The sequence below is a fragment of the Salmo trutta genome, chromosome 13, assembly GCF_901001165.1.
Source record: "Salmo trutta chromosome 13, fSalTru1.1, whole genome shotgun sequence".
Classification (NCBI taxonomy): Eukaryota; Metazoa; Chordata; class Actinopteri; order Salmoniformes; family Salmonidae; genus Salmo; species Salmo trutta.
Window position 1 is genome coordinate 27,800,636 of NC_042969.1, and position 14,165 is coordinate 27,814,800.

General features: G+C 44.6%; 1 protein-coding gene across 5 annotated transcripts in view; it reads right to left on the bottom strand.

Moving 5' to 3' along the window:
• The window catches only part of LOC115205583 (neutral alpha-glucosidase AB), a 24,947-nt gene continuing 10,782 nt past the window's right edge, over positions 1–14,165 (bottom strand). Inside the window, exons 1-18 of one of the 5 annotated variants that reach the window (XM_029771722.1) lie at positions 11,748–12,439; positions 11,297–11,387; positions 9,282–9,357; positions 8,970–9,066; positions 7,058–7,238; positions 6,747–6,900; positions 5,486–5,721; positions 5,184–5,310; positions 4,977–5,056; positions 4,759–4,899; positions 3,538–3,736; positions 2,996–3,304; positions 2,801–2,877; positions 2,609–2,683; positions 2,328–2,441; positions 2,118–2,230; positions 1,918–2,018; positions 1,579–1,688 (exon numbers count right to left, since the gene is read on the bottom strand). In XM_029771722.1, coding sequence (XP_029627582.1) covers positions 1,579–1,688; positions 1,918–2,018; positions 2,118–2,230; positions 2,328–2,441; positions 2,609–2,683; positions 2,801–2,877; positions 2,996–3,304; positions 3,538–3,736; positions 4,759–4,899; positions 4,977–5,056; positions 5,184–5,310; positions 5,486–5,721; positions 6,747–6,900; positions 7,058–7,238; positions 8,970–9,066; positions 9,282–9,357; positions 11,297–11,387; positions 11,748–11,764 — 2,298 coding nt within the window. In that variant the 5' untranslated portion in view covers positions 11,765–12,439. Of the gene's footprint in view, positions 1,689–1,917; positions 2,019–2,117; positions 2,231–2,327; positions 2,442–2,608; positions 2,684–2,800; positions 2,878–2,995; positions 3,305–3,537; positions 3,737–4,758; positions 4,900–4,976; positions 5,057–5,183; positions 5,311–5,485; positions 5,722–6,746; positions 6,901–7,057; positions 7,239–8,969; positions 9,067–9,281; positions 9,361–11,296; positions 11,388–11,747; positions 12,440–13,847; positions 13,921–14,165 lie in introns of those variants that run through there. The other 4 variants (XM_029771721.1, XM_029771717.1, XM_029771719.1 and 1 more) reach the window with 4 other exon arrangements.

The window sequence follows — 14,165 nt, forward strand, 5'->3', positions numbered from 1 at the left end:
TTTGATTGGGAATGTAGTTACTTTATTATCACCCCTATCTACGTAAGCTGCATGAATTCATATAATTAAAAACAATGCTCTCTCACATTTGGTCAAGTTTATTTTCACTTGGTCTGCCATCTTATCACATACAACTGGCCTCCTTCCTTCCTGGTTCCAACACCTAAGAACATGTGCTGAGAATGTTACAGTAAGATTTTAAAAAAACAAAACAAGAAAAACTATTCTAAAATGCTTTATCGCCAAGGACAGTAGGGAACGCAACAACCCCATAAAAAGATGCTATTATCAACCAGGACCGGTCCCATGTCTCCCGAGGTAACTGCATCTTTGTAAACTAACTAAATATATCATTACTTATTTTCTTAGTCACATTTAATACATTAACACATTTTATGAAAAATATTAAGAGCATGAGACACTCTGAAGACACTGGACCGTGAACCCCAACCCACAATCTAACCCCAATGCCTGACCCTAACTGCTTTGAGTTCAATCTGGACAAAAAGCTCTCACCTTCCTCTCTTCAAGTGCATTTGATAATTAAGTAAACAAATTGAATAAGTCAGAACAGAAACATGTTATTAGGATGAGTTTCCACAAAGTCAGTGGTCCTAACCCCTGAATAATTCCAATATGAGCAGACTTAAAAAGCCAAATCCTCTTCCATTAAGTTGTTGCTGACCATGTGTTTGTCTTTTACCACCAGTACATAAAAACATGGCATAGTAATGACTGATGTAAGTGCACACAATCTTATCAGAAACTAATTTGGGGATAAACTAAGAAGGAATGAGTAACCTTAAATTAGGGATATCAGAGGTAAGACTCAATACACCTTATGGCAATAAGAAGAGAAATGCCCATGACATTTACAGATCGTCTTGGATCAGTGCTGCATTGTTGCTTGGTGGAGTTTCTACTAAAACCTGAATAGAATGTGGCACGAGTTGAAAATAAAGGGAGCGGTTTGGCTTTCCGGTTGATTGCTCTTCAGTAATTACAGGGGGTAATGGAATGAAAACATGAAATAAGAAGAAATAAGAATTTAAAGTCAGAAGACATGGCCAGATATGGAATTAATAACACATACTAACTACACTACAGCCTCTGAATGAGTGTCTTAATTTTGTTGTCAGCAAACTTATTCAATGATCTCTTACATCTAAAGCATACTTGACGGAAAACCTAAAATAATCATCCATCAGACTTGAATGTCTTCGAGTACTTCCAAACATTCACTACAACATCATGATTTGAACTGTGAAGAATTTCCCTAAAATGCAACTAACAATAAATCTACCTAGCAACCCTTCAGTAAGTTGACCAACTGTCTGTTTGACTGAACGCAAGATGGACATGGAAGCGACACGGGTTAAGATCTACAGGCAGTGTTTGTATGCAAGCTTGGTATGAAATATTGTGTGTTTGGATAGTCCTCTATCCCCTGTCCAGTCCGTGTACCACATTAAAGCAGTTCGTCAAATATCTTGCTTGGTGCGTTACAACTGCAACCCGTGTCCACTAAGTCCCTCCATCTCTCGTTCAGTCCGGTTCAGTCATCGTCCTCCCCCATTGTTACTGAAGCACCACAGTCCAGTCCAGCCCTGCGTTGACACCCGGCTTGCGAAGGGTTAACACCGACATGGAGGTATCAAACTCAAACTCCAGCAGGCTCTCCTTGCCATCTACAGAGAAAAGACATCAGAATAGATCAATAAGTCATTTGAGACAGACCTGCCATTATACACACAGTAATCAATATCCACAAAGAATGACAGTTTATTGGCCAACTGTTTCCATCTCATAATTGCCTACTTGGGTGTGAAAACAGGAAACATTCAAACACAATGACTTACTGGCATCTTAACTTGGTACACATACCCATAGTATGAATAAGACACTGGAAAAACTCACCAGGAGTCTTCAGAGTGGCCTTGCTGGGCTTACTGGCCCCCAAAATGACAATCTTCTCAATCCAGGAAAAAGTGGTGAACTGCGAGCCAGGGGCCAGGTTCCTGCAGGGAGAGAGAATTCAGAGTTACATTCAACATAGACAAAAATCAAGGAGAGTAACAACGAAAATAAACATAATATGTGAGAGAAATTTTACAGACCTGGAGGACAGGGCATTATTGGCAAAGGAAAATCTTCTGTGGATGAACTGTTTCTGTTTGTCAAAGTTGAAGGTGTGGCCGTCGTCTATGTAGAGCTCACCCTGGGCAAATCGCTAACAGACATAACATTTGATAATGTTTAAAGGTCAAATCCTGAACCCATCCAAATGGGGGCAACAGTATAAGTGACAAGGTGTGTGTTTGTGTTACCTTGGGGCTGAGAGCAACGAATAAGGTATAGGGGTCGTGTTCCATGCATGATGATGACCTTCGAACCCGGGCCTTCCTGGGAATAATGGAACCACCGCGCTGGAATACCGGAATCTGGTAAGGAGAGAGAGTCAGTCAGGGAGTGTCTTTCCAATCTTACCCAGTTCTCTCAACAGAATCTTCAGGATATGGTCTTAACTGTATGAGACTGTTTAACTAAGCATGTAGCCCCCTGGGCATCACTGACTGGTTGTTAGTGAGTGTGTTGTAGAGTTTCTTACAGAGCTGATGGTGACAGGGATGTAGAGGTTCTGGGCTCCGTTGTGTTTCTGGAACGTGTGGACGTCAAACCAGACCTGAAGGACACAGAACAGAGCAGCTAGGAGAGTGTTTCAATTAGACTGCTGACATATAACCTACATAAGACTTATAATAGTAATATAACGTTATGACAGTTCCTGAGAGAGACTCACCTCTCCTTTTCCAGGCAGGTAGGCAGTAACACCCCTAGCCCCCTCCTCAGTCACAGGGTGCACCAGCAGATCTCTCCCTGAAACAGCAGCATAGAAGGAATGTGACTCAGTCATGTATCAGTCATAAAGGGTACGCAAAGACAGGAATATCTATTGACACTGAGCTATACTAGGGAATAACACAATCTCACTCACCAAGCAGGAACTGGTCATCCATGGAGAACGTGGCTGTATCCTGAGGATACTCCACCCACAGGGGTCTCATGACGGGCTGGCCAGAGTGGTGGGCGTGGTAGAACAACTGGTACCAGTAAGGCAGGAGGGCGTAGCGCTGGCGGACAGCCTCCCTGATCAGAGCAGTGTTCTCGGGGCCAAACAACCAGGGCTCCCTGCGGGGGGTGTCCAGATGGGCATGGGCCCGGAAGAAGGGCTGGTACGCCCCCGTCTGGTACCAACGCACCAGGAGCTCAGTACTGGGAGACTTGAAGAAGCCACCCACATCAGCTAGGAGAAGGGGAGAGAGGAGGATGAGGAGTGGTACAGAGATAACAATGTACAACGTGGTGAGGTGTAAACAAACAGGCAATGAACCATAATAATGTAATGTAAACAAGTCATGTAAAAAAAGCAGATAACGCAAAAATAAAATTTAGCAAAAATATTTCTGATGTATTAATTGCTAAGCTGTGGCTTTTAGTGGAGAGGAAAATAGTGGTATAAGACTGAGTCAGACTCACCTCCACAGAAAGAGACACCAACCAGGCCCAGACTGAGACACATGGGGATGGAGATCTTCAGATGGTCCCACTCAGCAGCGTTATCACCTGTCCACACAGCACCGTAGCGCTGGGAGCCAGCGAAGAAGGCTCTGGCCAGGACAAAAGGTCTCTCCACTCCCCCTGAGCGCTCAATCAGACCCTCTGCTGTGGCCCTTTGCTGAGGCAAAGAGAAGAGGTGGTTACTGCAAGTTCAAGCAGCAAAGCTCGGTAGAAACATTAACAGTAATTTCTTCAAGAAAAAGTAGAGGTAGCATGGAGCTCCTACTACTACAGAGGGAGCTTACTGGATATCCTGTCTAAAAACATTGACCCCTAGTGGTCTTAATATTGACTTTGATCTCAGGCCCTTCTCATGAACAATTATTCTCTCTTCTTTATGAACAAGTCTAATAAATTATTATAAAATTGGGTGGTTTGAACCCTGAATGCTGATTGGCTGACAGCCGTGGTATATCAGTATACCACGGTTATGATAAAAGTTATTTTTACATTGGTAACCAGTTTATAAAAGCAACAAGGCACCTCGGGGGTTTGTGATATATGGCCAATATACCACGGCTAAGGGCTGTCTCCAGGAACTCTGCGTTGCGTCGTGCAAATGAATAGCCCTTAGCCGTGGTATATTGGCCATATACCACATCGCCTCGGGCCTTATTGCTTAAAATGTATTCTTTCTACAGCTTATGAGCGTACACTCAATATGTTCCCCCTGTTGGTGATGCTTATTATGCATTATGGTTGAACCAAATGATTACATGGAACAAAAATGACATTGGAAACAATTAAATATATGTGAAATTAAATTAAACTATGTATGTTGATGCTAAAATTATGTAAAATATCTAATTATGGTTCCATATGATAACAGCCTAATATATTCTATATGCTGTAACCTATTGTCTTTTAAAAGTGTCACTCAATTCATTCTAATCAACCTAATAATTATGACACACCCCTCTCTATTGTCATTGGTTGCACTAATTGCATATTTTGTCTACATAACCTGAATCAAGCATTCATGACATCACCCTGAAGAAGGCAAAATGATGCCGAGACGGAGTTTCACCCAATAAATTACTGGGATAGATATATAATGTCTATTATTCAAGACAAAGTCTACCATTGCAAGTCCAAGTTCTACTAGAGTGAAGATGTGCACAAACACAAGCAAACACTCACCACGTAGAATCCATAGAGGTTGTGGAGGTCACGGTTCTCCCAGTTCCCATGCAGGGCGTCTTTATGCATGGTGACCTCTGGTCCATTAAACACTGACGGCTCGTTCATATCGTTCCATGTATACATGTTCTCCATGGAACCCTGAGATCAGAGATGGGGGAAGAGATATTTCATCAAAAGAACAACACATAGGTCAAACCCGGGCAGAAGGGACTTACCTCATACTGATCATAGGCAAACATACTGGCCCACCAAGCTCTCATCTCAGGGTTGGTAAAGTCTGGGTAACCAGAATTACCTACAATAGAAAGAGGAAAGATTAGAGATGTTGAGTAATTGCAATGTGTTTTTAAGCAATGTGTAGCTTCAATTAATTTCCTTCCCTTTCTTTGATTGTGGGTCAGACCAATTTCGCCATCTCTTACCAGGCCAGCACCAGCCCTCATAGTCTCCGCCATCTTTGCTTTTTACGTAGAAGCCTTTGGAGCGGATCTCATTGTGGATCTTGTAGCTGCTGTCCACCTTGATGTGGGGGTCCACAATGGTCACCATCTAAATTGTACAGGGAGAACACGAGGGAGAAGGAAAATAGCAAAAATGAAACGAGACGACTTGTCCAAGTGTCTCAGAACCTTTTACTTTCTCCATTCATCCTGTCGACAGAACCCAGAAACGTCTACTACAAGGGAGCCCTGGCCAGACAGCTGTAACACATGAAGGTGCTCACCTTGCGTCTCTTGTCTAACAGACCCTGCAGCATGTCTTTGGGCTGGGGGAACTTGTGAGGGTCCCAGGTGAAGTAGCGCTTGCCGTCCGTGTGCTCTATGTCCAGCCAGATGAAGTCGTAGGGGATGTCGTGGTCGTCGAAGCCCTGGTCCACCGCCGCCACATCCTCCTGGTCGTTGTAGTTCCAGCGGCACTGGTGGTAGGCCAGCGCAGACAGGGGAGGGAAGGCCTGGGTACCTGGTGGGGGGAGAGAGCTGGGTGGTCATATACAGACAGTTGTATTATGAGGGACCCTGGTGGCAGGCCAGCGCAGACAGGGGAGGGAAGGCCTGGGTACCTGGTGGGGGGAGAGAGCTGGGTGGTCATATACAGACAGTTGTATTATGAGGGACCCTGGTGGCAGGCCAGCGCAGACAGGGGAGGGAAGGCCTGGGTACCTGGTGGGGGGAGAGAGCTGGGTGGTCATATACAGACAGTTGTATTATGAGGGACCCTGGTGGCAGGCCAGCGCAGACAGGGAAGGGAAGGCCTGGGTACCTATATGCAAAGGCACAAGGCCTGGGGAGGATGTCAGGTTCTCTGACATTTGAAAATGGGAGAAAAATATTCTGGGGAGTGGCCTCCTAAGATGTTGGTTGACGTTTATTGGGATAAATCTTGTCCTGAAGGCAGAGTTGAGCGGTTTCCACTAGATGGGCCAGTGGCAAGTTAAGAAGTCATATATATTTATAGTAACAATTCCTGACAACACAAATTAGCTTTTTTGGTCTTAATTTAATGTTAGGCATAACAGTATGAATGGGCTGTTCCTAGGCCGTCATTGAAAACAAGAATTTGTTCTTAACTGACTTGCCTATTTAAATAAAAGGTTAACAAATAACAATACTTTTTAAAAACTACCCTGCAGAGCTGCCTCCAGTACATGAGTCATCTCAACAAATGCCAATCTGCTCTTCAGATAGACAACTCTCCCAACAAATCACGAGTTTGGGTATGCGGGCCTTGAAATGCGGGTGGGAATTATGCAAATGTTTTAGCTAGGGCAACAAGCAGATACGGCAGCGACGTTACTGGTGACGCGTCCCATTTCCGACTGGTCCTCTCGGTCCCAATTGACGCCAGAACTTTTAGCTGGAACGTTGATACATTGCCGGAAGCAAACCGTCTGCCTAGAGAGACTAGGTGTGTGATGGTGATGAGGGAAGTGGAAATAGACTGGTGGACTGGGAATACGAACTGGGTTTCTGTAGTGGGAGTCTGACCTGTGAGTGAGGCGTACTGGGAGAAGACATCAGTGGGAGTGGGTCCCAGCATGATGAAGACGTCGATGATGCCGCTCTCTGAGATCCAACGCACGTCTGTCTGTGGCGTCTCACTGGAGCCCTGAACGTAGTCCAGCATCTGGCCAAACACTGTCTGCACAACCAGAGAGAACCAGAGTAGGGGTAAGAGGGTGTGTGTTCTCTCTGACTGTACCCTTCAATGTCTATAGACAGGGTGGCTCAGATATGTTTGTCTCACTCAGAACCTGGAGAAAGAGGATTGACTGACTGTGTGTGTGTGGGGGTCTTACCTTGCCGGCAGTGTTGGAGCTGATGTCCACCCAGGTCTCAGCAGCGTTGAGCCAGAAGATGCCCATGGTGCGCTGTGCACTGTGAGACAGCATGACAGGGATGGCACCGTACAGGGCCATAGGGTTGAACACCTCATACTGGAACACGTCTAGGTTAAACAACCGGTAAGGATCCCCTCCACTGAAAAAAGCATATATATATAAATACATCAATTATTGTATTGTCATATAGTCGGTCATTTCGTATCATTTAAAAATCTTCAACCCACAATGTTGAAAAAGATCAAATCAAATGCATAAGGATGTCCTGCACTGTTAGAAAATACATATACTAGATAACCATCTGAAAACATGCAGTACGTCTTAGTTAACTACTGTCTCAATTTTTTATTTCACCTTTATTTAACCAGGTAGGCCAGTTGAGAACAAGTTCTCATTTACAACTGCGACCTGGTCAAGATAAAGCAAAACAGTGCGACACAACAGAGTTAACCATGGAATAAACAAAATGTACAGTCAATAACACAATAGAAAAGTCTATATACAGTGTGTGCAAATGAGGTAAGATTAGGGAGGTAAGGCAATAAATAGGCCATAGTGGCAAAGTAATTACAATTTAGCAATTAAACATTGGAGTGATAGATGTGCAGAAGATGAATGTGCAAGTGGAGATACTGGGGTGCAAAGGAGCAAAAAAACTAAATAACAGTAAGGGGATGAGGTAGTTGAATGGGTTATTTACAGATGGGCTATGTACAGGTGCAGTGATCTGTGAGCTGCTCTGACAGTTGGTGCTTAAAGTTAATGAGAGAGATATGAGTCTCCAGCTTCAGTGATTTTTGCAATTCGTTCCAGTCATTGGCAGCAGAGAACTGGAAGGCGGCCAAAGGAGGAATTGGCTTTGGGGGTGACCAGTGAATGCTGGAGCGTGTGCTACGGGTGGGTGCTGCTATGGTGACCAGTGAGCTGAGATAAGGCGGGGCTTTACCTAGCAAAGACTTAGATGACCTGGAGCCAGTGGGTTTGACGACGAATATGAAGCGAGGGCCAGCCAACGAGAGCATACAGGTCACAGTGGTGGGTAGTATATGGGGCTTTGGTGACAAAAATGGATGGCACTGTGATAGACTACATCCAGTTTGAGTAGAGTGTTGGAGGCTATTTTGTAAATGACATCGCCAAAGTCAAGGATCGGTAGGATAGTCAGTTTTACGAAGGTATGTTTGGCAGCATGAGTGAAGAACGCTTTGTTGCGAAATAGGATGCCGATTCTAGATTTAATTTTGGATTGGAGATGCTTAATGTGAGTCTGGAAGGAGAGTTTACAGTCTAACCAGACACCTACGTATTTGTAGTTGTCCACATATTCTAAGTCAGAACCGTCCAGAGTAGTGATGCTAGACGGGCGGGCAGGTGCAGGCAGCGATCGGTTGAAGAGCATGCATTTAGTTTTACTTGCATTTAAGAGCAGTTGGAGGCCACGGAAGGAGAGTTGTATGGCATTGAAGCTCGTCTGGAGGTTAGTTAACACAGTGTCCAAAGAAGGGCCAGATGTATACATTATGGTGTCGTCTGCGTAGAGGTGGATCAGAGAATCACCAGCAGCAAGAGCAACATCATTGACGTATACAGAGAAAATAGTCGGCCCGAGAATTGAACCCTGTGGCACCCCCATAGAGACTGCCAGAGGTCCGGACAACAGGCCCTCCGATTTGACACACTGAACTCTAAGAAGTAGTTGGTGAACCAGGCGAGGCAATCATTTGAGAAACCAAGGCTGTTGAGTCTGCCGATGAGAATGTGGTGATTGACAGAGTCGAAAACCTAGGCCAGGTCGATGAATACGGCTGCACAGTATTGTCTTTTATCGATGGCGGATTAACCAATGTCATGGCTTATGTCAGTCACTTACTCAGTGGCTTTGAGTTTGAGGCTGTCTGCGTGTTCTGGGATGCCGTAGACGTTCTCCACCCCTGGCAGAGAGAAGTCTAGACTGATGGAGGAAGGGCCTAAGAGAAACAACAGCCAATCAAGATACACTAAAAAACAAAACAACACTGACTGGTCACTGTGCCTAAAGCAAGTCATAAAACTCATCCAATCATAAAATAGTATCTCCAGGAGATGAGCGGTGAGTACTCAGGATCAGAATACCAAGTATTCAACTGCAAGCTGCCTCTCACCTGTCAATTGAAATTACGGGTCCACAGAAAAGTATACGTACCATTGGGTTTGCTGTCTGTGTGCGACTTGAATGTCTCCTCCCACATTCCATCTTCCACTTTCTCATCCTCCTTCGCCTTCTGGGAAGGAAGGAACAAAAGTGGAGACAAGATGGAAATAATTGCAGAGGAGCATTGTGGTGCGAGAGAATGGGAAAAGCAACAAGGGGTTTGATTTCAGCCCAGTGGCAGTAATGTTATAACTAGGGATGAAATGGTTACCGGCTTCACAATAAACCATGGTAAAATTCCCGAAGGTTAGTATTACCGTTTCAAATAATCATTAAAACAGTGTTTGATTACCGCTGTCCAACATCAACCAAAGTTAGCAACAGTCTGGCGCAGCTGCAACGTGGGTTTTGTTTGTGTGAAAACATGGCGGAAGGCGGCGACGGCGCTCGGGAGGACCAAATCTGAAGTGTGGTCGTATTTTGGGTTTTACAAGAGTGTTGAGGGAAACTTAATCTAAGATGGTCACCCTGTCTGCAGAATATGCAACAACAAAAAAAATGCATATAAGGGGGCAACAATTTAAATCTCTTTAAGTTAACTTATAGCTCAATGCATGATGTAGGGACTTCGGAATGGGGGAAAATGTCATGGTTTGTCTGTCTAACTTGCTAATAGCTTGTCAATAATGTAAACTGAAAATGTCAGTGTTACCTACTCTGGTAAAAACACTACACGTTGTTCTGCTGCTGTATGCGTCATGTGTCTGCAGACTATTCACCCATTGCACACGATAACACGTTACGCAGTTTAACCACCCAACCAACATATTTTGTTCAAATAAAATCCGTCAGTCATCGACTTGGTTGTAAGTGTTCCAAAAGGAGAAACACTATATACTCCTGTACAAGACTCCTGTATTTATGTCATTTGTTGGGATCACTGTCTTCTTATGTCACTGTCTTCTTAAGACTCAAATTGTATTTATGTAAATTGTGGATGAGGTCATTGCATATACTCAAATGCAACACAGAAGATAGACTGTGTGAATAATAATGTAACACCAATAATAATAATACATTTGCTATTCCCTTGTTTACAGAGTGGGCGTGCAGCAGGTAAACCCAGTGATGCTACTGGTCCCTCCTCATCTACAGTTGTGACAGACACTGAGCAAGCATTTAAAAAAGGCAGGCTGCTTATGCACCCACATCAAAACATGCTCAAGACCTCACTTCAGCCCTTTCATATTACATTGAAAAGGACATGATGCAATTTCAAATTGTTGAGAGGCCTGGCTTTCTGAGGCTGATGAAGGTTGCCGTGCCTCACTACAACGTGCCATCACGAACATTCTTTTCCAAGACTGAAATCCCAAACCTGTACAACCAGGTTAAAGCTGCTGTTGGAAAAAGTTTGGCTCAAGGCACATGGTTTTCTGCAACTACTGACCTCTGGACCAGTGAAATCCAGGGTGGTCAAACATACATCAGCTTCATTATCCATTACCTCATCCCAGACTGGCAACTGGAATCAAAACTGCCTGGAAACACAATTCTTCCCAGAAGATCACTCGACTCAGAGTTTTTTGAGAATATGCTGGAAGAGTGGGGGATCAACAAGAAAGACCTGGTCTGCATAACCACAGACAACGCAACAAACATGACCAAGGCATTTGAAGAGTTCCCAGATCTGTGGCTTGGGTGCTTTGGCCATAATTTGAACCTGGCCATCTCAAAGGCTCAGAAAATTCAGAGAGTTAACACAACAGTCAAGGCCTGCCGTCATCTGGTCCAAGGCTTCTCACGGAGCTGGAAGAAGAGAACTGAGAGAAAAGCAAGCTGCCCTCAACATGCCACAGAAGCCTCTGATCCATGATGTGGTGACCCGATGGGGATCTACACACAAGATGCTTGAGCGTTTCCTCAGCCAACAGCAGCCAGTCTGTGCGTCACTAGCCGGAGAAAGAGGAACATGGCACCTGATGCCCAAGGATGCCGACATAAGTGTCATGGGAGCAACTGTGCCAGCTCCTTGAACCTCTGAGCAAGTTTACAGATGCACTTGCCTCAGAGACATGAGTGACACCGTCTGCCATCAAGCCTGTCCTGGACCACATCACCCGTGATGTTCTGGTGGAAAAGGATATGGATCCATCCCTAACCAAGGAGATGAAAAGGGTAATGAGAGAAGACCTTAACAACAGATACACATTAGGCAAAGAGTCATGCACATGGCTTGTTTCATTGACCCCCACTTCAAAGGGAGCTTTTTAGATGAGCCTGAGGCTGCAAAAGTTGACACTGACAGCTGTGTCCAGGAGGCCTTGAAGCTGGCAGCTGCACAAGTCAGGGAAGAACCACAAAGCACCAGCAGCACCTCCACCACCAACACAGCGGCATCAGAGGGGAAAGGCCTGGCTGGGTTGCTGAGAAAGATTACCTCAAGGCAGCAGAAAGGTGAAGAGGGTCAGATTCCAACCACCCCAGAAGAGAGTGAAAGAAGAGATCAAGGTCTACCTGTCTCTGCCACCCATTAGAGCAGAAGAGGATCCACTGGTGTGGTGGAGTGGCCCCACCCATTAGAGCAGAAGAGGATCCACTGGTGTGGTGGAGTGGCCCCACCCATTAGAGCAGAAGAGGATCCACTGGTGTGGTGGAGTGGCCCCACCCATTAGAGCAGAAGAGGATCCACTGGTGTGGTGGAGTGGCCCCACCCATTAGAGCAGAAGAGGATCCACTGGTGTGGTGGAGTGGCCCCACCCATTAGAGCAGAAGAGGATCCACTGGTGTGGTGGAGTTGCCCCACCCATTAGAGCAGAAGAGGATCCACTGGTGTGGTGGAGTTGCCATGCATCAGCACTGCCTCACCTTGCCAGGGTTGCCAGCTAGCTTTTGTACATCCCAGCAACCAGCGTGCCATCAGAGAGTGTTCAGTGCCAGCGGGCACATCGTCTCCCCTCGCAGATCACTACTTAAACCAGACAGTAAATATGCTGACATTTTTACATTTCAATCTCAAGTGAACAACGGCGCATACATACAGGATGTTAGGCCAGCAGCACCTTGTTTCTTTATGAAGGAGAGAACATACATACAGGATGTTAGACCAGCAGCACCTTGTTTCTTTATGAAGGAGAGAACGTACATACAGGATGTTAGGCCAGCAGCACCTTGTTTCTTTATGAAAGAGAGAACATACATACAGGATGTTAGGCCAGCAGCACCTTGTTTCTTTATGAAAGAGAGAACATACATACAGGATTAGGCCAGCAGCACTTTGTTTCTTTATGGAGAGAACATACATACAGGATGTTAGGCCAGCAGCACCTTGTTTCTTTATGGAGAGAACATACATACAGGATGTTAGGCCAGCAGCACCTTGTTTCTTTATGAAAGAGAGAACATACATACAGGATGTTAGGCCAGCAGCACCTTGTTTCTTTATGGAGAGAACATACATACAGGATGTTAGGCCAGCAGCACCTTGTTTCTTTATGAAGGAGAGAACATACATACAGGATATTAGGCCAGTAGCACCTTGTTTCTTTATGGAGAGAACGGACATACAATCAGTGCTGTTCATTTGATTTGTTTACATATTTTGTGTTGTTATTTTAATGTCAACACCTGCACATTGGATTTGTTTACATATGGTTGTATTATTCTTACATGCACATTGCTTTACTTGTGTTGCTTTTATATGCACATTTGATTTGCTTACTTAAGGTTATGTTCATTAAAACCTACACTAGGGAAACTTACCTCATGGCCACATTGTGCCATATTTAATGTTAATGATATTATTTTAACGTTTATGCACACAAAAAGTGCATAGTGCTGCTAATTCATTGTTTGTTAGTTTTCAATATAAAACTTGGTGAAATGATTTCAGTGTGTGTGTGTGTGTGTGCGCATCAGTACTTTCTGAACATTTCCAGCACATTTTATCAACACTGCGATAATACTGATAACCGTGATAATTTTGGTCACTATAATCGTGATATGAAATTCTCATACCATTTCATCTCTAGTTACAACAGAAAGGGGTTTGATTTCAGCCCAGGGGCAGTAATGTCACAACAGAAAGGAGTTGATTTCAGCCCAGGGGCAGTAATGTTACAACAGAAAGGAGTTGATTTCAGCCCAGGGGCAGTAATGTTACAACAGAAAGGAGTTGATTTCAGCCCAAAGGCAGTAATGTTACAACAGAAAGGAGGTGATTTCAGCCCAGGGGCAGTAATGTTACAACAGAAAGGAGTTGATTTCAGCCCAGGGGCAGTAATGTTACAACAGAAAGGAGTTGATTTCAGCCCAGGGGCAGTAATGTTACAACAGAAAGGAGTTGATTTCAGCCCAGGGGCAGTAATGTTACAACAGAAAGGAGTTGACTTCAGCCCAGGGGCAGTAATGTTACAACAGAAAGGAGTTGATTTCAGCCCAGGGGCAGTAATGTTACAACAGAAAGGAGTTGATTTCAGCCCAGTGGCAGGGCAGTAAAGTTGCAACAGAAAGCAGTGTTAAAAAACCCTTTAACTGCATCTTTTGTTCAGTTTACTGATCCTAATCAAAAGCCTGGGGGAAACCTTCGTTACAGTGTTACCTCCCCTTCTCCCATACCTCCTCTCCTTCTGCCGGTTCGTTGGCAGCCTCAGTTTCTTCTTTATTCTCAGTTCCTTCTGGGTCTACCTTACTGTGGGAGAGAGAGAAACAGACACACAACTTGCTGACAACTGAGTAAATAAAAATCCCAAACGGTACAAGAGGCACACATGGAAAAGGGAACAGAAGGAAAATCATGACCCTACACAGCCTTCTCACTAGAATCAAAATAGTGTTAGTGTCAACCTACTTAACCTTTTAAGATTTCACTCTAATGACAAAGGGGAACAAGAGGAGAACAATTCCCTACCTTGTGGTTATTTTGAGGTAAACACC